This window comes from Dama dama, chromosome 29 (genome assembly GCF_033118175.1).
Source record: "Dama dama isolate Ldn47 chromosome 29, ASM3311817v1, whole genome shotgun sequence".
NCBI lineage: Eukaryota > Metazoa > Chordata > Mammalia > Artiodactyla > Cervidae > Dama > Dama dama.
In genome coordinates this window covers 56,506,107-56,528,889 of record NC_083709.1, presented here as the reverse complement: position 1 = coordinate 56,528,889, position 22,783 = coordinate 56,506,107, and the positions used below count along the sequence as shown (strand labels likewise).

The following is a 22,783-nucleotide window of genomic DNA, read 5'->3' as shown; positions in this document are numbered from 1 at the left end:
CTTAACAAGAAAAAGGAGAGACACAGGGATGTGTGGGCATAGACCAAAGGCCACGTGAGGACAGCCCATCTACAGACTCAAGAAACAGCCTTCAGGAGGAACCAACCCTGCTGGCGCCTTGTTCTTAGAGCTCCAACCTCCAGAACCGTGAGAAAACAAATGTCTGTTGTTAAAGCCATTCAGATTGTGGTATTAATATTTTGTTTTGGCAGTAGCCCTTGCAAACTAATACACATGTATTTTTAGTAGGTTATCGAAAGGAACTGATAACCTTGTGAAAATACCAATTTGCCCTGAAGTTAAATTCATAATCCAGAAAACGTAGAGCCAATATAAAAATGGATTTTGAAGACATCCCCTCTTTATATGCTTTCCCCTGTCTCTCCAAATCTTGCACAGCTCATCGATTATCCCATGAAATGTTCTCTGCTGCTCTGGGCAACTTTAACTCCCTTCTCTGGACCTCTTGAGTACCTAGTTCCCAGTCCAGTGGAAAGGATATATTAAACACCAGAACTTTGTTCTTATGCTGACCCCAATGTTGAAGACTAATATCAGTATATTTGTCTATTGAAGCTGGCACAGAGGGAAGGAAGAGAGAAGCCCCTTGCCTGCTTGCTCCATCTACCAGTGCTCATTCATTCCCTTCTCCATTGCTCACAGTGACACCTGGGTCACCAGCACATGAGACATGTGTTTAGAACCCTTGAATCACATTACACTTCGTTATCTTAAAATATCCTCGTAAGATAAGCGCTCTCATATGAGGAGGCAAGCTACACCATACACCTAAAAACCACTACACTAGGATGACATACAATGAACTGAACTGAGCTTAGAGGGATGAATTTTATTAATAAACTGCTTGCTAAGTGAATTTGAAGCCCCAAATTTTTCTAAATTAAACAAGAAAACTTCCATCTGGTCTGAGAATCTAAGAACAGGAACTACCCATGGAACGGGACTCTGCTTGAAGTTGGTCTGGTTTTGGCTTCATGACTAATCCATACGTGGGTTTCAGGTCAAGCGCAACCCCGGGGCTTTTCTTCACTGTGAGCTGTTGCAGAACTGTGGTGATGAAAACGAATACTTCATTTCGTGCAACCTCTTCTCCGAGACACTTCCGGATTCCCATTCCAAAAATGAACACTTTCTCAACAAGGCTTATTCAGTTCCCTGTTTTCATTCAGAAGTCTCTCAGGTCTAAGTAAATTGGGATTATCCCAAATAGTTCTGTATAAAATAGACAAAAATAAAAATTTTTACAGAATTCATTTTATCACTTTTATTTTTGTTGCCAACTTCTCCATAATAATTTTGCTTTGGATAGTCTTTCGTACAAGTTCAGAACAATGTATATAAAGTTACATATACACATATCTGTGTGTGTGTGTGTACATGTGTGTGGTGCTTCCCACGTGGTGCAGCATTAAAGAATCTGCCTGCCAATGCAGGAGATGTGGATTCAACCCCTGGGGCGGGAAGATCCCCCTGGAAAGGAAAATGGCAACCCACTCCAATATTCTTGCCTGGAAAATTCCATGGACAGAGGAACCTGGCAAGCTATTTTAAATGAATAATTCCACAAAAGTCTCATTAGAATATTCCAAAGTTGTGGTTAAATAAAAGGTATTAATATTTTAATCTCCTTGGCTTTAAGCAAAAGGAACAGGAAGGATTAAACTATTGAGGCCACACCTCTCACCCTGGTGCTCTTTCACTGTGTTTTGGAAATAACCTTCACACATCATCACAGAGAGGAGCCAGATCTCTTGAAAGCAGCTCTGATTGAGGGTGTTACCCACATTTGGTTCTCTCTTTCCCTTCCACCTTTTGTTACGAGCACTGCATCAGGCTCATCTACAACTAATGAGAGTATGTTACCTACATCCTAAGCCATACATCAGAGACTCACCTGACTTCATAAAGAACTGGGTCTCTTTGTCTATAGATGTCACCCTCTTCCTAGGAGAAAAATTTGTTTTCTCTGCACCAGAGGTCATAGACCTGGAGATTTACAAATGATATTCAGTCCTCCAACAAACTTCATTTTGCTCTCATAATATTTTAAAAGTAATTCATTGTTGCTAACATTTAAAAATCAGAAGATTCCACAAGAAAATCTCCATTTCCAAGTTCTTGTTTATAACTAAAAGAGCTGATCACACTGCGACAATGTCCTGCTCACCAATAGTTTACTGGGTTGGATAGATACAACCGATGACCTCTCCCCACTGCTTCAACGTACAAGTCACTTTTCATATTTTCCATTGCTCAGTGTGTGCTTGAACTTGTGACCTTTTAGATTAAACATGAATAACTTCCCCATAGTATCAAGTCTTGAATTACATACTCATTTAACTTAAACAAGTGCCTTCTTACAAAGAGTATTTCTTTATTAGCACCTGTGTTAACTGAGCTTATTTGCTCATTACTCAATAGGCAGTATAATCACAAGTTCTTAGGATGCTAGAACACTTGAGTTACTTGGGGTTGTACTAACAGAAAATAAATGCCATTCAGTTTACACTGACTGTATTTCTTCTTATAGTGGGTTTAAAAATGTTTAGGTTTATCCAGCATAGTCACTGGGTGGAGAAGAGATGTATCAATCTCTCTGACAAAAAGCTTTCCAGTGGGACAGACTATGCAGTGTATTCCACCATTTTGCTGGATACAGAGATTGTGAAGGTGCTGTTAGCAGCACAGCATAATAACTTCCCTCCCTACAAGCCTAGCATCTAAGCCATCACTCAGATGAGGTCTTGGGTAAAGAGGGAGAAGCTATACAGAGTACTGTACATATGGCTAGCTGAGTGTATAAGAAAGCAATCTTGAGAATTCCCTGTTGGTCCAGTGGTTAGGACTAGGTACTTTTGCTGCTGGGGCCTAGGTTCGACCCTCAGTAGGGGAACTAAGATCTGGCAAGCCATGTGGTGCAGCCAAAGGAAACCAAAAAAGAGAAAAGAAAGAAAAGAATGCAGTCTTTATCAGTTTGCTGGAAACATCAAGCCCTCACTACATGAGGCATATTATTTCCATCAAACCAGATTTGCATATTAAATAGGATTTGCACTGGATGTGAATCCTGCTTCTGTTACATTTTCTGCTGAAAATGTGGTCTTAAGTAATTTGCTCAATTGGGCTGAAAGTTTCTTCATCAGGAAAACTGGGATTATGATAGCACCACTATGTAGGATTACTGTTGAGGTCAGAGTGGATTTATCTGAGCTTTTTGTACCCAGCACACAGTTGTTGTTTTAGCTGCTAAGTCATGTCTGACTCCCTGCAACCCCATGGACTGTAGCCCGTCAGGCTCCTCTGCCCATGAGGTTCTCAGGCAAGAACACTGGAGTGGGATGGCTGCCATTTCTTTCTCCAGGGGATCTTCCTGACCCAGGGATAAAACCCTTGTCTCCCAGGTTGGCAGGGGGATTCTTTACCACTGAGCCACCAGGGAAGCCCCCAGAACACAGTAGGGTCTGTAAACATTAGTTGTACTCTTCATTATTCCCACCACTGCCGTCACCACCCATCAGTCTCATTTTTCACTCCTGAGGTACTTTCAGCTCAGCCTGCCCTTCTGCAATTGATATGGGCAAGCCTCTAGCTGCATTTTCTTCACAAATAGTTAGAGAGTGCCTACTATGTGCCAGGCACTGACCTAGGTGCTTGGGTTGAGGAAAAAACAAACAAACAAAGAGAGAGACAGAAAGAGAAAAAAACCAACCCCCTGCTTAGTGACTTATACTCCAGTGGGGAATTTCAGGCTGCTTTTCAAATATGGGCTGCTCCTACCCATGTAGAGGGTGAGCCCATGAAGCCCTTGGCTCACATCTCTCCCTGTGAGCCCACTTTTGAAATTCGATGTACTCTGAATGAATCTGTATTAAGATTTCATCCTTCCCATTACCTGTGAGGAAAGAAAACTAAATTTCTCTCCAACTCCTTTCAAGAGAAACAGAGGGGATGAAGTTTGGTTAAGAAGAATGTAAACTTTTCCCGAATTAATAAAGAGTAAACAAAGAACTAAGCAAATTTTATATCAAGAAATAAGTGGTGACTTCAGTTCAGTTCAGTTCAGTCACTCAGTCGTGTCCAACTCTTTGTGGCACCATGAACTGCAGCACGCCAGGCCCCCCGTCCATCACCAACTCCTGCAGTTTACGCAAACTCATGTCCATTGAGTCGGTGATGCCATCCAGCCGTCTCATCCTCTGTCGTCCCCTTCTCCTCCTGCCCCCAATCCCTCCCAGCATCAGGGTCTTTTCCAATGAGTCAGCTCTTCGCATCAGGTGGCCAAAGTATTGCAGCTTCAGCTTCAACATCAGTCCTTCCAATGAATACCCAGGACTGATCTCCTCTAGGATGGACTGGTTGGATCTCCTTGCAGTCCAAGGGGCTCTCAATAGTCTTCTCTAACACCACAGTTCAAAAGCAAATGGTGACTTACTCATCATGATTTACTTGATACCTATTAATAAAGGTGCATGTTTTCCTGGGAATGAAATGGCCATTCAGAGTAGTGTCTGCTGTAGAACTATAACAAAGAGAAATACAGCATTGTAACACATCCTGCAAACTCAAATAACCCATCGCTAAGCTGCATCCCGCAATACATGGACTATTTTTATTAATGCTATTTTTAACTGTAATAATGATATGGCATCTATGTAAATCTCCATTCATTCATTAATTGATGTACCTTTTCTGAGCTCTGTGCTTAGTTGCTCAATTGTGTCTGACTCTTTGTAACCCTTTGGACTGTAGCCCACCAGGCTCTTCTGTCCATGGTATTTCCCAGGCAGGACTACTGGAGTGGGTTGCCATTTCCTTCCCCAGGGGATCTTCCCAAGCAAGGGAGTGAACCCATGTCTCCTGTGTCTCCAACATTGCAGGTGGATTCTTTACCACTGAGCCATTAAAGTTATTTTTTACTGTAATAATGATATGACATCTCTATAAATCTCCATTCATTCAGTGATTGATGTATCTTCTACCTATTGTCAAATTACTAATTTATTCTTTATTTTGTATTTGTTAAACATATTGAGCATTTAATACATTGAGGGCATTGCTGTGAGCCAACATTTCCAGAAAATCATCACAGTATTTCTAAGACAGAGTTGGTCATAAGTAGACATATGCATGGAGAAGGCAATGGCACCCCAATCCAGTACTCTTGCCTGGAAAATCCCACGGACAGAGGAGCCTAGTAGGCTGTAGTCCATGGGGTCGCTAAGAGTCGGACACGACTGAGCTACTTCACTTTGACTTTTCACTTTCATGCATTAGAGAAGGAAATGGCAACCCACTCCAGTGTTCTTGCCTGGAGAATCCCAGGGACGGGGGAGCCTGATGGGCTGCCGTCTATGGGGTCGCACAGAGCCGGACACGACTGACATGACTTAGCAGCAGCAGCAGACATATGCAATTACAACCAGAAACTTTTAAGGAAATTATGAAGAATTTTCTTTGTATACAGCATGTATTTGTCTTTTACTAACAGATTTAAAAAAATATACATCAGTTAGTACTTGATAGAAGTATCTAGGAATTGGAATGGAATTGGAACTAGGAGATCTGAGTTCTAGATATTGTTCTAAGTGAGATGTTGGGGCAAATCTCATATCTACTTTATGATTTCATTTCCTAGCTGTGAAATGATACTAGTTGTACCTGGAGGATCTAAGTTGCTTCTAGAACAAGTATTTTATTTTTCTAGTCCCATACTCAGACTTCTTTATGCATACTGTACACCTTTCCCCTTTATACTTCTGTGATTATGCATGGCTTATGCATGTTATGTTTCCATACGGTACTCCCTAACTTCCAAAATGGCCCTCACTCTCAGTGACATTTCCATGTGATAAGTTTGAGAACAGTCACGGGACCCAATTGTCTTAGCCACTCTGGGTTCTCTCTTCTGATTACCCAACCTGTAGAGAAGGTAAATCTCATCTCTAGTTATTAATGGACTAAGCTGAGAAGCCAGTTTCATACTTCCCAGGGAGACTGCAGTTGTCCAGCTTCACCAGAGCATGAGTGGAGAGGTATGTCTAGTTCAGGTGAAAACTATGACTCAGCCTCCTTAGTCTAGCTCTCAGCCAAACTGTGCAAACTAGTTCTCTTAATTTAGAAAGTTAATATTTGAAACTCTCTCTGACCTTTCATCTTGCAGCTGGTATTGAACTTTGGCAAATAATATGGATATTACTCATTGGGTGTCCTCAAAACCCAACAAAGGATAAGACCAAAAAAGGGATGGACCTATTTGTTGGAAGGATTACCTACATGTTCCTATGTGTAGCCACTTGCCTTTCTCAGTACATTCCTGTCACTCCCTCTGTGGATTCAGCTGCTCAAATTCTAATCTGTATAAAAAAGCACATGTTCCTACTCTTTGGAAACCTAGCATGTAAAATTTGATTTCACTAATATGAAAATATGAGTGATTATATATTCTAAAGGAGGATTCAATACATTAATGCATTCATTGTAGGGTTTCTCTTTCTATATATATGTTTCCAAAACTTCCCATATGAAAGTGCCTTTCTATACAACTTTTAAAGAGTGTATATCCAATAAATACTTATTAGGGTACTGTTTAACCTTCATGTGTATGTACATATGGTACAAGTAATAGCAAAAGTTTTGCCCCCTTTACCTAAGATTGTTCTATTTATCTTGCTTTAATCTATTTCATTTTAACTTATTTTCTGCTTTTTGATCCCTTGTCCTTTTAGATGGAAAATAGTAAATATCCAAGTATAGAATGGATTAGTCCCAAATGATATATATAAGATGCCTTTTATTAATATGTTTGTGCTAAAATTATTAGGTCATATCACACTACTCTCATTGGCCAATGCATTTGATTTTTCTAGTTTATATATTACTTCATTTCTTCACTTTTAATAATATAATGAATACCTATTTTCTAAAATATGTTTCTACCTATTAGTGAGGTCCTCAGATGTGTTTTCAGGATCCCAAAGTATATGATCACTTTCATTTCACCCCAAATGCCTCCAGTAAATTTGTTCTCTGTTCCTTATTTCTTAGTAAAGCTTGTAGATTTTATTCTTTTTTGTAGCACCCAAAGTGGCCCTACTGAAGCCTTTGGGACAGAACAGCTGCATCTTTAAATGTAGGACCTTTTGGAGCGGGGGGGGGGGTGGGGGGGTGGGGGGGGTCTTCCCTGATGGCTCAGATGGTAAAGAATCTGCCTGTAATGCAGGAGACTTGGGTTTGATCCCTTGGTCAGGAAGATTTCCTGGAGAAGGAAATGGCAACCCACACCAGTATTCTTGCCTGAAGAATTCCATGAACAGAGGAGCCTGGAGGGCGATAGTCCACAGGGTCGCAAAGAGTCAGACATGGCTCAGCAGCTAACACTTCACTTTTTTATTAAGTTAAAGATGAAATCTGCTTCACCCAGAGAGGGGATCTGAAGGAAAGAGATCACTGTGAATAGGTAGCATCACATGTGAAATATGGAGAGCAAACTAGAGAGGCAAAATCCAGGGGCCTGAGTGGCTCACTGTCTGGGTTTGACTGCTCAGCTAGTGGTCTTCCCCGTTGAGATCCCTGGGCTGAGGCCACTGCATTCTGCTGTGCCGATTACCACAGGCGGAGAGAGACATTCCCATACTTTCACTATTTAAAGATGGGAAGACAGAAGCACTGAGAGTTTAATTTTTTTATCTTAACTATATGGAATGGAAACAGTTTGAACTACTAGAACTTAAGTTGTTTACGTACTTATTTAATAAAGGCTATCTACTTAGCCTTTACTGGCATGCCTTTGGGAGCTGGAGAGTCTGGCATAAAGTTTAGTAAACTTTCAAATACCTATAAATGTATACTCTGTTCAATCTATTTGTGGCAACACTAGCTCCCTCCATCTATTGTCTAGCAAAACTCTTAGCTATTGAAAATGAAGCTACATCACATTAGCAGGTGGCTAAGGCTGCTGAAGTGACTTAGCAGCAGCAGCAGCAAGGCTGCTCATGGGGGTAAGGTAAGTGAGTCTGTACAACACTTAATAACCAAATATAAATTATGGTTAGATTATCCATTGCTCCAAGTTTCAATATTCTTCCCTCCCCTTAATTAGTAAATATAAGATGAAAGTTAATGGCATCATAATTTAGTTATGGAAAACATTCACATAATTTCCCTTGCTCTAGCTTAAATTTCATTAAAGAGTTTCAAAAATAAAATAAAACATTAAAATAATATTAACATAATATAGATTTTAAAGAACTTCCTACATTCATTCTAATGCTTTAGATTCCACGCTCCTCCCACACCACTTTTGGAACAGTTGTTGTCCCAAAGGAGAAGCATATTCTTACCAATGAGGAATAGTAAAAGGAAGGAAGGAGGCATGCGTGAATATTTCATTTATAAAAGCTTCTGTGTAGGATAAAAGTTTCCTGTCTTCAAACCTGGGTGATTTCATCCCAAAGTTTCCATCTGAGGGAAAAAAAAAAAAAGATTTTTAAAATTTTAATTTAAAATGAAAATATACTCATAATAATTATATTTTTCATCTGAAAGCATGTTACCAATTTCTTCTTGAATTTTGACTTGAATTTTCTGGATACTATATCAAATAAAGAAAGCTCCAATATAGACATGCTGATATTATTTCAAACCCTGAAAATAAAGAGAAAGTGTATCTTGGAAAAAGGTATTAGCAAACTCAGATCTTCAATTTACTTTGTTATTTGGACACTAAGAATCCAAGGAAAATAATCTACATATGATTCCTCATTAACAATTATTATGCATTTTTATAATTATTATTTACAAATACAATTGTATTTGTAATTTGTATTTATAAATGTAATTATAAGTTGTATTTGCAAATACAATTATTATACATTAAGGTTTATTTCAAAACACAGGCTTAATATCTTTTTTTTTTTTTTGGTAGGGCAAAGGATTAAACATTTATTCTCTCCAACTACTTTGTTTTTTTTTTTTTTCAGTGGGTTTTGTCATACATTGATATGAATCAGCCATAGATTTACACGTATTCCCCATCCCGATCCCCCCTCCCACCTCCCTCTCCACCCAATTCCTCTGGGTCTTCCCAGTGCACCAGGCCCGAGCACTTGTCTCATGCATCCCACCTGGGGCTGGTGATCTGTTTCACCATAGATAGTATACATGCTGTTCTTTTGAAACATCCCACCCTCACCTTCTCCCACAGAGTTCAAAAGTCTGTTCTGTATTTCTGTGTCTCTTTTTCTGTTTTGCATATAGGGTTGTCGTTACCATCTTTCTAGATTCCATATATATGTGTTAGTATGCTATAATGTTCTTTATCTTTCTGGCTTACTTCACTCTGTATAATGGGCTCCAGTTTCATCCATCTCATTAGGACTGATTCAAATGAATTCTTTTTAACGGCTGAGTAATATTCCATGGTGTATATGTACCACAGCTTCCTTATCCATTCATCTGCTGATGGGCATCTAGGTTGCTTCCATGTCCTGGCTATTATAAACAGTGCTGCGATGAACATTGGGGTGCACGTGTCTCTTTCAGATCTGGTTTCCTCAACGTGTATGCCCAGAAGTGGGATTGCTGGGTCATATGGCAGTTCTATTTCTAGTTTTTAAAGAAATCTTCACACTGTTTTCCATAGTGGCTGTACTAGTTTGCATTCCCACCAACAGTGTAAGAGGGTTCCCTTTTCTCCACACCCTCTCCAGCATTTATTGCTTGTAGACTTTTGGATAGCAGCCATCCTGACTGGCGTGTAATGGTACCTCATTGTGGTTTTGATTTGCATTTCTCTGATAATGAGTGATGTTGAGCATCTTTTCATGTGTTTGTTAGCCATCTGTAAGTCTTCTTTGGAGAAATGTCTGTTTAGTTCTTTGGCCCATTTTTTGATTGGGTCATTTATTTTTCTGGAATTGAGCTGCAGGAGTTGCTTGTATATTTTTGAGATTAATCCTTTGTCTGTTTCTTCATTTGCTATTATTTTCTCCCAATCTGAGGGCTGTCTTTTCACCTTACTTATAGTTTCCTTTGTAGTGCAAAAGCTTTTAAGTTTCATTAGGTCCCATTTGTTTAGTTTTGCTTTTATTTCCAATATTCTGGGAGGTGGGTCATAGAGGATCTTGCTGTGATTTATGTCAGAGAGTGTTTTGCCTATGTTCTCCTCTAGGAGTTTTGTAGTTTCTGGTCTGACATTTAGATCTTTAATCCATTTTGAGTTTATTTTTGTGTATGGTGTTAGAAAGTGTTCTAGTTTCATTCTTTTACAAGTGGTTGACCAGTTTTCCCAGCACCACTTGTTAAAGAGGTTGTCTTTTTTCCATTGTATATCCTTGCCTCCTTTGTCAAAGATAAGGTGTCCATAGGTTCGTGGACTTATCTCTGGGCTTTCTATTCTGTTCCATTGATCTATATTTCTGTCTTTGTGCCAGTACCATACTGTCTTGATGACTGTGGCTTTGTAGTAGAGTCTGAAGTCAGGCAGGTTGATTCCTCCAGTTCCATTCTTCTTTCTCAAGATTACTTTGGCTATTCGAGGTTTTTTGTATTTCCATATAAATTGTGAAATTCTTTGGTCTAGTTCTGTGAAAAATACCATTGGTAGCTTGATAGGGATTGCATTGAATCTGTAGATTGCTTTGGGTAGAATAGCCATTTTGACAATATTGATTCTTCCAATCCATGAACACGGTATGTTTCTCCATCTGTTTGTGTCCTCTTTGATTTCTTTCATCAGTGTTTTATAGTTTTCTATGTATAGGTCTTTTGTTTCTTTAGGTAGATATACTCCTAAATATTTTATTCTTTTTGTTGCAGTGGTGAATGGTATTGTTTCCTTAATTTCTCTGTTTTTTCATTGTTAGTATATAGGAATGCAAGGGATTTCTGTGTGTTAATTTTATATCCTGCAACTTTACTATATTCACTGATTAGCTCTAGTAATTTTCAGGTAGAGTCTTTAGGGTTTTCTATGTAGAGGATCATGTCATCTGCAAACAGTGAGAGTTTCACTTCTTCTTTTCCTATCTGGATTCCTTTTACTTCTTTTTCTGCTCTGATTGCTGTGGCCAAAACTTCCAACACTATGTTGAATAGTAGTGGTGAGCGTGGGCACCCTTGTCTTGTTCCTGATTTCAGGGGAAATGCTTTCAATTTTTTACCATTGAGGGTGATGCTTGAAAACACAGGCTTAATATCTTGCCCATTAGAATAGCCACTATCAATAAAACAGAAAACAGCAAATGTTGGTGAGAATGTAGAAAAAATGGAACTCTAATGTATTGATGGTAGAAATGCAAAATGATGAAGTCACTATGGAAAAAAATATGAAGAGCTCTCAAAATATTTAAAAAAGAATTACCATGTGACCGATCAACCTACCTTCTCAAAATATACTCAACACAGTTGAAAATATGGATTTGAAAAGATCTGTAAAACTATGTTCATGGTAGCATTATTCACAATATTATTCACAATAGTCAAGAGATGGAAACAATCCATACATCCATTGATAGACGAATGGATAAATAAAATGTGGTATATACATGCAATAGAACATTTTGCAGCCTTAAAAAGAAGGAGATGGTGCCACTTGCTATGATATGGATGAACCTCAAGGACATTATGCTAAATGAAACAACTTGGTCACAAAAGGAAAATACTGTGTGATTCCACTCATATGAGGTATTGTCATCAAAATCATAAAAACAGATTAGAAAGGTAGTTGCCTAGGGTTGGCAGGAGAGAAGAGCGCAAATTGGGGTTTATTGGGCATAGAATTGTAGTTTTAAAAGATGAAAAAGTTCTAAAAATCTGTTGAACAACAATGTGAATATATACAACACTACTAAATTGTACACATAAAAATTTAGGATAGTAAATTTAATCTAAGGGGCTTGCAACCACAATAAAAAATAAAATTCAAAAATTTTAATGTATAGATATTACTATAAGGCAAATTAAAACACTGGAAATAGCTCACTACAAAATAAACCATTGTTATAATGGCTATGATCAATATATAATAATAGTATCTTAAATCCTAAATAGTTATTGAATGCTTATTCTATTCTATGCCCATTTAACTGAGGAAAGAACTGTGCCTTGAGGACCTTATGGACCTTGCTTAAGGTGACTCAACTCAGAAGAGACAGGTGGGATGTAAACTTGGACTTACCTGGCTTCAAGGCCATAAGTTTGTATAAGACATAATGGAAGGTTGAGTACATTCAGTTTTTTGAAATATTAACTTTTAGTATAGTTATTTTATTTGAAAAATTCATTCTTTAAACATGGTGTCTTCACTTTTGATATCATCTATACATTGGTAAGATGCTTTTCATTTATTATGAAAATTAAAGCTAAAAAGTCTATATAAAACTTCATCTTTTCTCAAGGATGACTTTACATGACATCAAAGAATGCGATCAGTTTTCTTGAAAACCTACAATCAGAAATATCCCATTAAACAGTTTTCCTAGACTGTTGTAATTGTAAATTCAATTCAGTGATGACCTAATGGTTCAGATGGCAAAGGCTTTGCCTGCAGTGTATGAGACCAGGGTTCGATCCCTGGGTTGGGAAGATCCCCTGGAGAAGGAAATGGCTATCTACTCCAGTATTCTTGCCTGGAAAATTCCATGGACAGAGGGGCCTGGCAGGCTACAGTTCATGGGGTCGCAAAGAGTCAGACATGACTGAGTGACCAACACTATTGCCAACATTAAAAATGTTATTTGTGTTTTCTACTAAATCTTCTAAAATCTAGTAGCAAAAATGAATGGTTAAATCAATATAACATTTAAGGTTTTCATGATGATGATGACAACAATAACAGTGATAATTCCAAACACTGATCACTTGATTGCCCTGTCATTTGAAATGGGGGCTGTAATTAGTCTCACTCTAGAGACGAGAAATATGCAGCATAGAGATGGTTGAATATTTTGCCAGGACCACACAAGAGACAAAGTGAGTCTCTAATTCAAATCTGTGGTTTCACTGCACTGGGACTTCAGAATTTGTTTGTTCTCTAAACAACCTTGCAGGACAACATGTGCAAGAAATATACCCAAATTTAGCTTCAGAGCAATCAGAATCCCTTCCCAAGTATCTCTTCTCAAGACCTGGTTTTACAGTTTTTGAACAAGGCAATCTCTTGTAGAGAGCCAGTAGATTCAACAGTTCTTTTGTCATAAAATTTCTAACATGACTTCACAGTGCAAGGAATTATCCTGAAAATAAGTTGCCCAAATGGATTTGCCAACAATGGTATCTATAGTATCCTATAGCATGGTAGGAGAACATGGAATTCTATTCAGAATACATTGTTTCTATTTGTTATTAAAAGAAAACAAAACAAGTCATGAATGCTGCATAAAAGACACTGATTTTTCACATTGTAGAGCCATGAACATTATATCCAAGACCTAGGACTATTTGGATAAATATCAGGATTCATATTTTTATAATTATGAACTTTTCTTTTTATATCAAGGCTTAAGCAACCTATTATTTATTTTGGCATGAGGAAAAATAATACAAACAAACAAATGCCTCTGTTTGCAAAGGAAATTCAGGAACACAAATATGTAGACCCTAGGAAAAAGTGAACCCAATTGCCAATAACGACGGCATAAAGAAGAAAGGAGAAGACGAGTCTGAAGAATATTCCACCTAAAATGAAACTGTTAAAACATCTTTAGAATTTTGCTGTTGTTGCTGTTATCCTAAGGGAATTTGCTTTCTACAGTCGAATATCTTACAAGAACTATAAGAAATTCGATAGTGTCAGCACAAATAATAAATAATTTATAATAGGAATAGAGAGCTTTTTTAAAAAAAGATTTTTTGATGTGGACCATTTTAAAGCCTTTACTGAATTTGTTACAATGTTACATCACAAGGCATGTGGGATCTTAGCTCTCCAACCAGACAACTGGACTGCCAGGGAAGTCCCTAAAACAGAGTTTCATTTGAGCTAAACTGAGGACTGTAGCCCAGGAGACAGATTCAAGAAGTACTTGAATTGTGTTTCCCCAGAATTAAAATGGGGAAAGTTTGTATAGGAAAAAACTGCAAAGTTACATAAGGTGTCTGTCAAGAATTATGGTTGGAGTTGGCAAGAAGTAAGTGTGGTTCTTAAGCAAGGATTGCCTAGGGTCCAAAATAGTTGCTTAGTTACAAGGAGAAACCTTCAAACCATAAGTTTGCAGCTGGCAGCTACTAGCAGATATTCTTTTGAAAACAGCTGGTGTTGTCCTTGAGTTTGATATAGCACAGAAAATTCAAGTTCTCAGTGATGCAGGAACATGTCTGAAACCATGTCCACAATGACCGTCCAGCTCCATTACAGATTCCTGGACCGCAGTTTTATATTTTGTCAGAACAAAGAACAAACATCAAACATGACAGGGGTCCATCCTTCGAGGTTTCAGTGAGTCAGCGTGACATGGTGTCTGAGAAGGAAATTTCATCTTCGAAGGATTGCTAGAGTTGGTATCATAGGAAGCGGGGTGAAATATTATCCCTTTCTTCAAAGTGAATAAGTCTTTTCAGTCATGTCCAAATCTTTGCAACTCTATGGACTGTATGTAGCCCACCAGGCTCCTTTGTCATGGGACTCCCCAGGAGAAAATAATGGAATGGGTCGCTCTGCCCTCCTCCAGGGGATCTTCCCAACCCAGGGATGGAACCTGCGTCTCTTAGGTCTCCTGCATTCACAGGTGGACTGTTTACCACTGAGTGACTTGGGAAGCCCTATCCAAACTTGAGTGCAAAGCTGAAGCCAAATCATGTGCCCTCCGTGATAACCTCCCCCGACCTCAATACCTGAAAATTGCTTTCATCAATAGGTAAGAATGGTTTAAGAAGAAAATAACTATGAAGTGTTAAGAATGATAGTGGTGTGATGGAGATATAAATTATCTTCCTGAAAAGGATATTGATAATCTGTATGAAAACTCAAGAATCCTTTTATTATGTGACCCAGAAATTCTGCTTCATAACATAAGAGTACAATGAAAAAGGAGACAAAATTGACGCACAAAGATGGTCATCTTAGCATCGGCAAGATATTCAACATCTGCATTACTGAGACACCGACTAGTAAAATGTGGGGAGGGTACAGACCATGGAGTACTATGAAGTTGTTAGAAGCAGCAAATTGGAAATACACCTGACAACCATGATTGGATCTTAAAAATATAGGGTTTCATGAACAAAGTTATAAATGAGATGCAAATAACAATGATAATTTACATATATTAAAGCTCATGATAAATATAAGAATACACACTAGTACATGAAAATATCAAGCCCATTTTAAAAGAATACATGAGACAAAATGTATTCTTAAACAGATTAAGAATAAATGTCAACAGGTTGGGAAAAGGATTGAGAGTGGGATGTAGACTTAAAAGTAGTAAATGGCCGATATCAAAAGAGGGAAATACTTTATAGCAGAAAACAGAAAATTGTGATTAATCATCATTCACTTTAAATACTGATAAATAGTTGTACATACCAGCTCCAAAGAGGTCACTCACAGTGCTTATGATTTCATCATCATTTAATGTGGTTGTTTTGGTGACAGCATATTTGTTGTGGCATGCATTAATCAGAGCATCAGTGATAGCTTGGATGTGGTCCTGAGGACACAAACCTTAACATGAATATTCATCCCTTCCTACATCTTACAGAACATATGACTCTCATGCAGGAAGAGCCAGATTACCATGTAACTTGAAATGAACCCAATTAACTTAGGAATGTAAAGAATATATGTAGATCGTTTTAAATCTTGCAAATAATTTTGCTTGTCAGTGGTAATGCTCAATCATAAAAGAGTGTAATAAAGAAAACCAAGTTATCAAATTCAAGTTTCTTCTTAAAAGTTTTTTTTTTTTTCAATCAATAAAGAGTATGCCAATGTCTGGAAGTGCACTTAGAAAAATTAGAGGTTAACTTATAGAGAATATGCTAAGCAATAAATATAAGAGGTTTTCAAACCTACTGTAAGAATTTTACTATAATCACCATGCAGAAGGAGGTGGGATTGGGATAGATTAGGGAGTAGGAAAAAAATTTTATGAATTTCACAAACTGTTTTATTTACAGTATCTAATCTAGAATTCCAGGCTGGTACCTTGATACAGATTGTTTTCTGCCCATTTCTTTTAATCAGATGGGACTTAAGTCCTCACTCTCTTCCTTTATTCAATTATCCACTTTTTCATGTGTTTTCCCCCAATGCTTTACTCTCAGGAAATAGTTCCCTAGCAACTAGGATTTTTTTCTAGTATTTACATAACTCAAGAGAGAAATTTTCTTTTCTGTGGACCATCAAATTGGGCCAAAAACATTTCAATGGCCTCACAAAAAGGTTTGCTTCTGTCATCTGGAGAATGTTTCTACATGTGTTATGATCTCAAAGTTCATTTTTCCATAGGAAAGAAACTCAAGAAGCATATGAGATTAAACTGAAAGCTTCCTATAGAACATTCCTTATAATTATTCAAAGAACTTTCTGAAAAAACTATGCTGATACTTTTAAGACCTCATAGTTTCAGAGATAAAATTAGAGAAACAAAATTATTGGGTCATTTCTTCAGGAAACCCACTTAAATGTCGATCATCATTTATCAGCCAAGGACAGATTCATATTTCAAGTATGCGTCTTATCTGCACAGTAGGGAAATTCTGAGATTTCAAAAAATTCCAAGTTCTTTTTTGGGTCCCTACATGAGAGCTAAGTAATACTGCCCTATAATATCTCTGACTGGACTTCACATTTATTAATGGTTTGGGTGAGGTTCACTATGGAAAAACTACAGTAAAAGAACCAGGGTAGTACATACAACTGTCTGAGTTCTCAATGCATTTCACCACTTTTTTTTTCCTTCTCACCAAATCCCTTGTCCCATGATGCATTTAAACCCTTACCTTATCATATGTTGTAAGATGATCTTGTACATGTAGAGCAATAAACATGCCTGAAAGAGAATAAATAGAGAGAATAGTAATAAATAGTAATAGTAATAAATAGTAGAGAATAAATGCCTGATTCAGGGCATGATAAAACTCCCAGGGAGCATTTATAATTTGCAAAGGAAGGTATCAGAAACATGGTATGAAATCAGTAGGATTCACAGCACTGGAGGCTTTGAGTAAGTCATCATATGTTTTTAACAGTTCTAAGAAACTCCTCATCACTGTGGTCATATCTCTTGCCAAAGCAAAGGGCACAGACAACATTGGCCATAGCACAGGTAATAGCACTTCTAGTTCAAAGCTGCCATTCTTGGAAGTCAATTCTGTAAAGAATTTTACTAGAGCTCAGAGACTTCCTCGATGACATGTTCCTCAAGTAAGCAAGAGCAAGTAGAGGATTTTGTTTCTACTTTAAAAAATGTTTGTGAAGCACTGGAAGCAATTTTCTTATGAAGTTTCCAACTCTCCCCATAATTGACTGAAAATGTAAGACTCCTTCATTGTGCCAGGAGAGAAAATGTATACATGTTAGGTCAGGCTGCAAAATGCTCTCCATTTTTGAGTAGCACTTCTTTCACCATTTCTATCCCATTCACCACCAGGACAGGCACCATACCAAGTTTGACGAGAAAGACATCTCCATATTTCTTCCTCATTTCCATGAATGTAAGGTAAGGATGGTCTCCAAGCTGAAGAAGATTTCCCATGATGGGGAGGCACCATGGGCCAGGAGGAAACACCTCCTTTCTCTCTTTGTTTCCTAGTGCTCTTACAAAACAAAACCATCACCAAAATTATAAGAGAAGTGGTCACCTCTCCAGAAGTGACTGCCATGCCGAATATCATTTTCAGGTATAAAACACCTAAAATAGAAAAATTTAACCACCATTTTTGCTATTCTAAGCATAGACTAAGTAGTCTCCATGTAAACATTTAGGAGAAAAGTACAGACTCTTTATATTTAGATGAAAACTATTATTAAACAGTGCACCAAGAGGGTAAAATGAAATTCTTGCAAAATTCACTGTATGTCTATCTCAATTCTATTATTTTCATGATTCTAATCATCAGACCAAATCCTTTCATGTCAGTTGTTGACATCATAGACAGAAGGAGAGGACAACTTAATGTAGGAAGCAGCCTGGTGGGTGGCAAACGGATTGAGGCTATAGAACCTGGTTTCATACTCAGCTGGGGGAATCTTCATCCTGTCACTTAATCTAAGTGCATCCCAGTTGTCTCATCTCTGTCCTACTTAACAAAACTTAGTCATACATTTTCTCAACAAATATTTATTGAACACCCCAATGTCAGGTACTGAAAAATACAAAACAAAATTTCACAGATCAATGAGGAAACTAGAAGAACAAAAATAAGATTACAAAGTAATAAGTGCTATAAAAAACTGTGTATAGTGTCATCTGTCATTGTGTGATGATGAAACGCAATCATCATTAAAAAGTACTTGGTTAGGGCTTTCCAACTGGCTCAGGAGTAAGAGTCTATTGGCCAATGCAGGAGACATGGGTTCAATCTCTGATCTGGGAAGATCCCACGTGTAGCAAAGCAGCTAAACCCAAATGCTACAACTATTGAGCCTGGATTCTACAGCTGGGGAGCCACAACTCAGCCCACATGCCAAAACTCCTGAAGCCTGGGTGCCCTAGAGTCCATGCTCCGCAACGAAAGAAGCTACTGCAGTAAGCAGCCAGAGGACTGCAAGGAAGAGTAGCCCTCACTCTCTGCAGCTAGAGAAAAGCCCATGCAGCAACAAAGACCCAGCATAGCCAAAAATAAATAAACAAACAAAATTATTATTATTTTTTAAAGTACTTGGTGAATTACAAGCCATTTAGTATTAATTTAATTGGCTGTCTGCCTAGTCTGTTCTTAAACTTCTCAGCCTGCTTGTAAAAGTGACTTTCTGAAGCAATTCTACTGGTTTGAAACCTGTCCGTATAGTCACAGATGGTTGATCCAAGGATAAGTCTTCAGCCCAAGATGAACCTTAGGAATATGGAACCGGGACTGTGAAGGTTCATCTTCTCATTGGGCAGCTAGGTCTATAAGACATAAATCTGAACACAAAACGTGTTCTCCTGCCAGGAGGACCTGAGAAACTGTGAGAAAAGGTCTGAAAAATAAATGAAGTAAAAAGGAAAAGAAAGAAAAGATGGAGAGTGGTCTCTGGTCTCATGACCTTGTATGCACTGTTTCTAGTGTCTTCAAGAGATTTTGTCCTCAGGCTGAATTCTTTTCTGTTTAAACTAGCTAAAGCTGGTTTCTGTTACCAAGAGGGTCGTACCCCTCTCCCCTGCAAAATAAAGTTTAATAGACATGAAGAATATTTTTGTTCGTTATTGCATTTTCAAGATTTTATCTGTTTATCTGCCTGCACTGGGTCCGCATTACAGGACCCAGCTTTCTCTAGCTGCGGCGAATGGGGGCTGCTCTTCCCTTCCATGCGCAGGCTTCTCACTGTGGCGGCTTCTCTTGTTGCAGAGCGCAGAATCTAGACGCCTGGGCTCTGGTCGCTGCCGCACGCAGGCTCACTCGTTGCAGTGGGTGGCTCTAGGGTGTGCATGCTTCAGTATTTATGGCACATGGGCTTTGTTGCTTCACGTCATATGGCATATGGAATCTTCCCAGACAAGGGTTCTAACTGAACCCATGTCCTCTGCATTGGCAGGCAGATTTCTATCCATTGTGCCACAAGGGAAGTCCAGCTATTGTATTTTATAGTAACTACAGAGAGAATACAAAACTGTCTCTCCCTTGAAAGAATATAACTGAATTTCACACTTGGCAAATTAGTTCTTGAGACAAATAACATTGGTGAGCCGTATACTCATTGGCCAGTGCAAATATCCAGTTCTTTTTGGGGTTTTGAGTAGGCCAGCACTTGATTTCATATATATATGAAATACATAGATACATATACATACTGAGAGGCACCCTTGCTAGCAACAATGAACTTGTTTTCCAGTTCAGAAGAAAATGATAGAGTGGTAAAAAGCACTACACTTACATTCTACTTAAAAAGAAGCACCAAGGACCAAAGAAATGTGTATCCTAACTCTCCCATCCTGAATATGCAAGAAAAACCTTGTTACCTATTTTATTTGATTGTTCCACCTTTCCAAGTTCACAGATAAAATGTGGCTAATTACACTCACTTGGTTGGCATTGTTTCCTAAGGAATACACTTTGGAGCTGAAAATTAAAGATCAACTTCTTTTTAAGGGGAAAAAATGTGCAGTTAAACTAACAAGAAAAACTTGAGTCCCTAATCAATGCAACAGTTGCAATTTGCAAAACTCTCTTTTTCTCTCAGTTCAGGAAGAAAACAGTGAGAATGTCACTGTGCTGCGGCTTTGCAGCATGCTGATTTTGTGAAACCTCTCCTGCTTCTATGACCATTTATCCCCTTACTAGGTGCCAGATCCAGAACTAGGCACTAATCCGCACTGTCTTTCAAAACTCATACCTCTGTGAGGTAATGTATCACCCTGTTATAGAAAGGCTTCACAAGATTAAAAAATTACTTTCCTCATTTATTTCCCATTAAAAGATATATTTACTTATTTATTTGGCTGTGCCAGGTCTTAATTGTGATGGGAAACCTTTAATTGTGGCCTGGTGATCTTTCTTTTCCATTATTGTTTTCAGTTGAAGAGTCCAAACTCTTAGTTGCGGCATGTGGGATCTAGTTCCCCAACTGAGGACGTTGTAGAGTCTTGGCCACTGGACCACCAGGGAAGTCCCTATTTCCCATGTTTTTTAAGCTTAATATCAAATCACCAATTACTTGGAGCACTTGCTTTTTCACAAAAGTCAAAAAAAGTCCATTTCTATTAGGCATTCACCAAACTGCTAATTTGTATATTGACAACAGTCCTATTATTGGTGTTTTCAAAGCAGACGACTAAGTAGATGAGAATGGGTATGGTTAGAAGTAAGTGTGATTTGACTCCCACAAAGATGACTGGGTTGCCCCACCTACCTCTCTTGCTATTTAGCTGTGGGAACTCTGTTAAATTATGGTCTTTTTTTGATCTCAGTTTTCTCATCTGTAAAATGGTCCCTTCAGACTAGAAGGCTTCAAAGGCCAGCTCCAGACTTTGGTAATCAAAGTTAGAAGGAAACACGGGACAGAAGCCTGAGTGTGATGTCCAGGGTTAATTGCCAGAGTTCCCAGAGCAGTCAACGGTTCATCAACAAATGTAAGTAACTGTGTGACTGCCTTGGATTATTTTTCAACTTGGGCCCTTCTAGTCTGTAAGAAATCCTCCTTGGCAGTTTACCAGACCCAGACACATTGCCAACTTTCCCAGCAACTTTCTCAGAAAGCTATGAAGGCACATTCTGTTCCTGTTGTTTTGGGGTGAACTGGGGCTGAGAACAGAGGGTGTTCATCTCATTAAGGGTGGGCTGCTGCATCGTCAAAAATTCAAGGTGAATTCTAACCCTTTCACTTCCCATTTGCATGGAATTAAGGTGAACTCTAACCCTTTAAGAGAAGAACCAGGTGAAAAGAGCATGAGGAAGTTGAAGGCTCTTGCACGGATTCTCAAAACTAAACACACACACACATCAGGCCTCCTTCAGAAGCTGTGAAACCATTACAGGGTCCACATCCCAAACGAGTCAATTAAATCCAAATTTCTAGGGGCGGAGGCATGTTAAAAAGTTCCTCAATACGACTAAGGGGCATTCCAAGTTGCTGTCCTTTCTGGGGAGAAAACAGCTGACTGTGAGATCAACAAACCCATTCAGTTAAGTTATAATGAAGCTTGGAAGGCTCACCTGTGCCCAGAGATCTTGCAGTCATACATGAGGAATCTGGCGGAAGGACTGAACGACAGACAAGGTTTTGAAGAAAGCTGAGGTTATCCTAGGAAACAGGAACAGTGTGGTTACAGAAGCAGCAGGCCTGGGGAAAGGCTGGGAGAGAACATTGTGGTTCTAGAAAGTGAGGGGTGGACCTTGGACCCGTGTGGGGAGGAGTCTGGAGCTGGATTAGGGCATTTGAGAGCTAGAGAGAGGACTGGAGAGGTCTCTGCAGCCGGAATTAGATCCTGGAAATTGGGAAATTCCAGCATGAGTGGAGGGAGAGGGACTACACCTGGAGCAAGGCGTCTCAAGAAGGGTGTAGGATGGAAACTGATCTTGGAAAGGGGGATGGAAAAACTTAACTGTTTTTCAGTTGCTGCTGATAAGCAGAATTAGGGTGAAAGGTATGTAGCAAGGAAGCAACGAACAGGAAGGAAAAATACAACAGTGCAGACGTACTGCTTTACTGCAAATTTCAGGAAACCTGCGGCATGTTCTCAGCACTCTGGGCAACCAAGAGCAGGAGCAGGAAGATGGACGAAATGAAAAAACTAGGAAACTCAGGTTCCCTTTTGCTGGCATGTTTGGTAGCAACTCCGGAGTCTTCATCAAGTGGACAGATTCGTTTTTCCACAACTAGAACAGTTAACTTCTGAGTGTGACATTCATAGCTTTGATTTGAGAAAAAATTATCCCCATCAAGTTTCTGTTTGACCAGGATAAACATCAATTTTTCTACCTCTCCAGCATGTAGAGTCTAGTTTTTCTACATGTTATTAGGGAAATGGTGTGTGGCTTGTTGATATTTTCCTGTCAAGATGTCTATAAGTTATTACATAATAGACTTCTCTTTAAAGCTTTGGCATTTTTGGCCCCATAATTATTTGTGGTTTCAAGTCAGCTTTTAATGAGATTGTCCAAGAAGGATGATTGATAGCAA

General features: G+C 38.7%; 1 protein-coding gene across 7 annotated transcripts; it reads right to left on the bottom strand.

The window, feature by feature from the left end:
* Positions 1–1,299: 1,299 nt before the first annotated feature.
* LOC133048648 (cytochrome P450 1A1-like) lies at positions 1,300–21,966 on the bottom strand. Of its 7 annotated transcripts, XR_009691084.1 has the most exons (7): positions 21,817–21,966; positions 16,963–17,012; positions 15,545–15,668; positions 8,574–8,664; positions 8,361–8,481; positions 7,301–7,450; positions 1,300–4,540 (listed from the first exon to the last, which is right to left on the bottom strand). XR_009691084.1 is itself a non-coding variant. In XM_061132428.1 (5 exons), exons 1-5 carry the CDS (start codon positions 17,715–17,717, stop codon positions 4,450–4,452), a joined length of 477 nt encoding a protein of 158 aa, XP_060988411.1. In that variant the 5' UTR covers positions 17,718–19,309; the 3' UTR covers positions 1,300–4,449. The 7 variants fall into 7 exon arrangements, 3 of the variants coding, with proteins under 3 accessions (XP_060988411.1, XP_060988412.1, XP_060988410.1); XR_009691083.1 differs by lacking the exon at positions 7,301–7,450; XR_009691085.1 differs by lacking the exon at positions 8,574–8,664.
* Positions 21,967–22,783: the final 817 nt, after the last annotated feature.

What these genes read in the sequence shown, in the direction of transcription:
- LOC133048648 (XM_061132427.1), bottom strand. Translation starts at nt 17,717, where the DNA reads ATGGGAAATCTTCTTCAGCTTGGAGACCATCCTTACCTTACATTCATG. An exon ending in TGTCTTTCTCGTCAAACTTG is followed by an intron (nt 17,013 to 17,626) that starts GTATGGTGCCTG and finishes ATTCTCTTTCAG; the next exon opens with GCATGTTTATTGCTCTACAT. An exon ending in CCTTTTACTATTCCTCATTG is followed by an intron (nt 7,660 to 8,360) that starts GTAAGAATATGC and finishes ATCTTTAAATAG; the next exon opens with TGAAAGTATGGGAATGTCTC.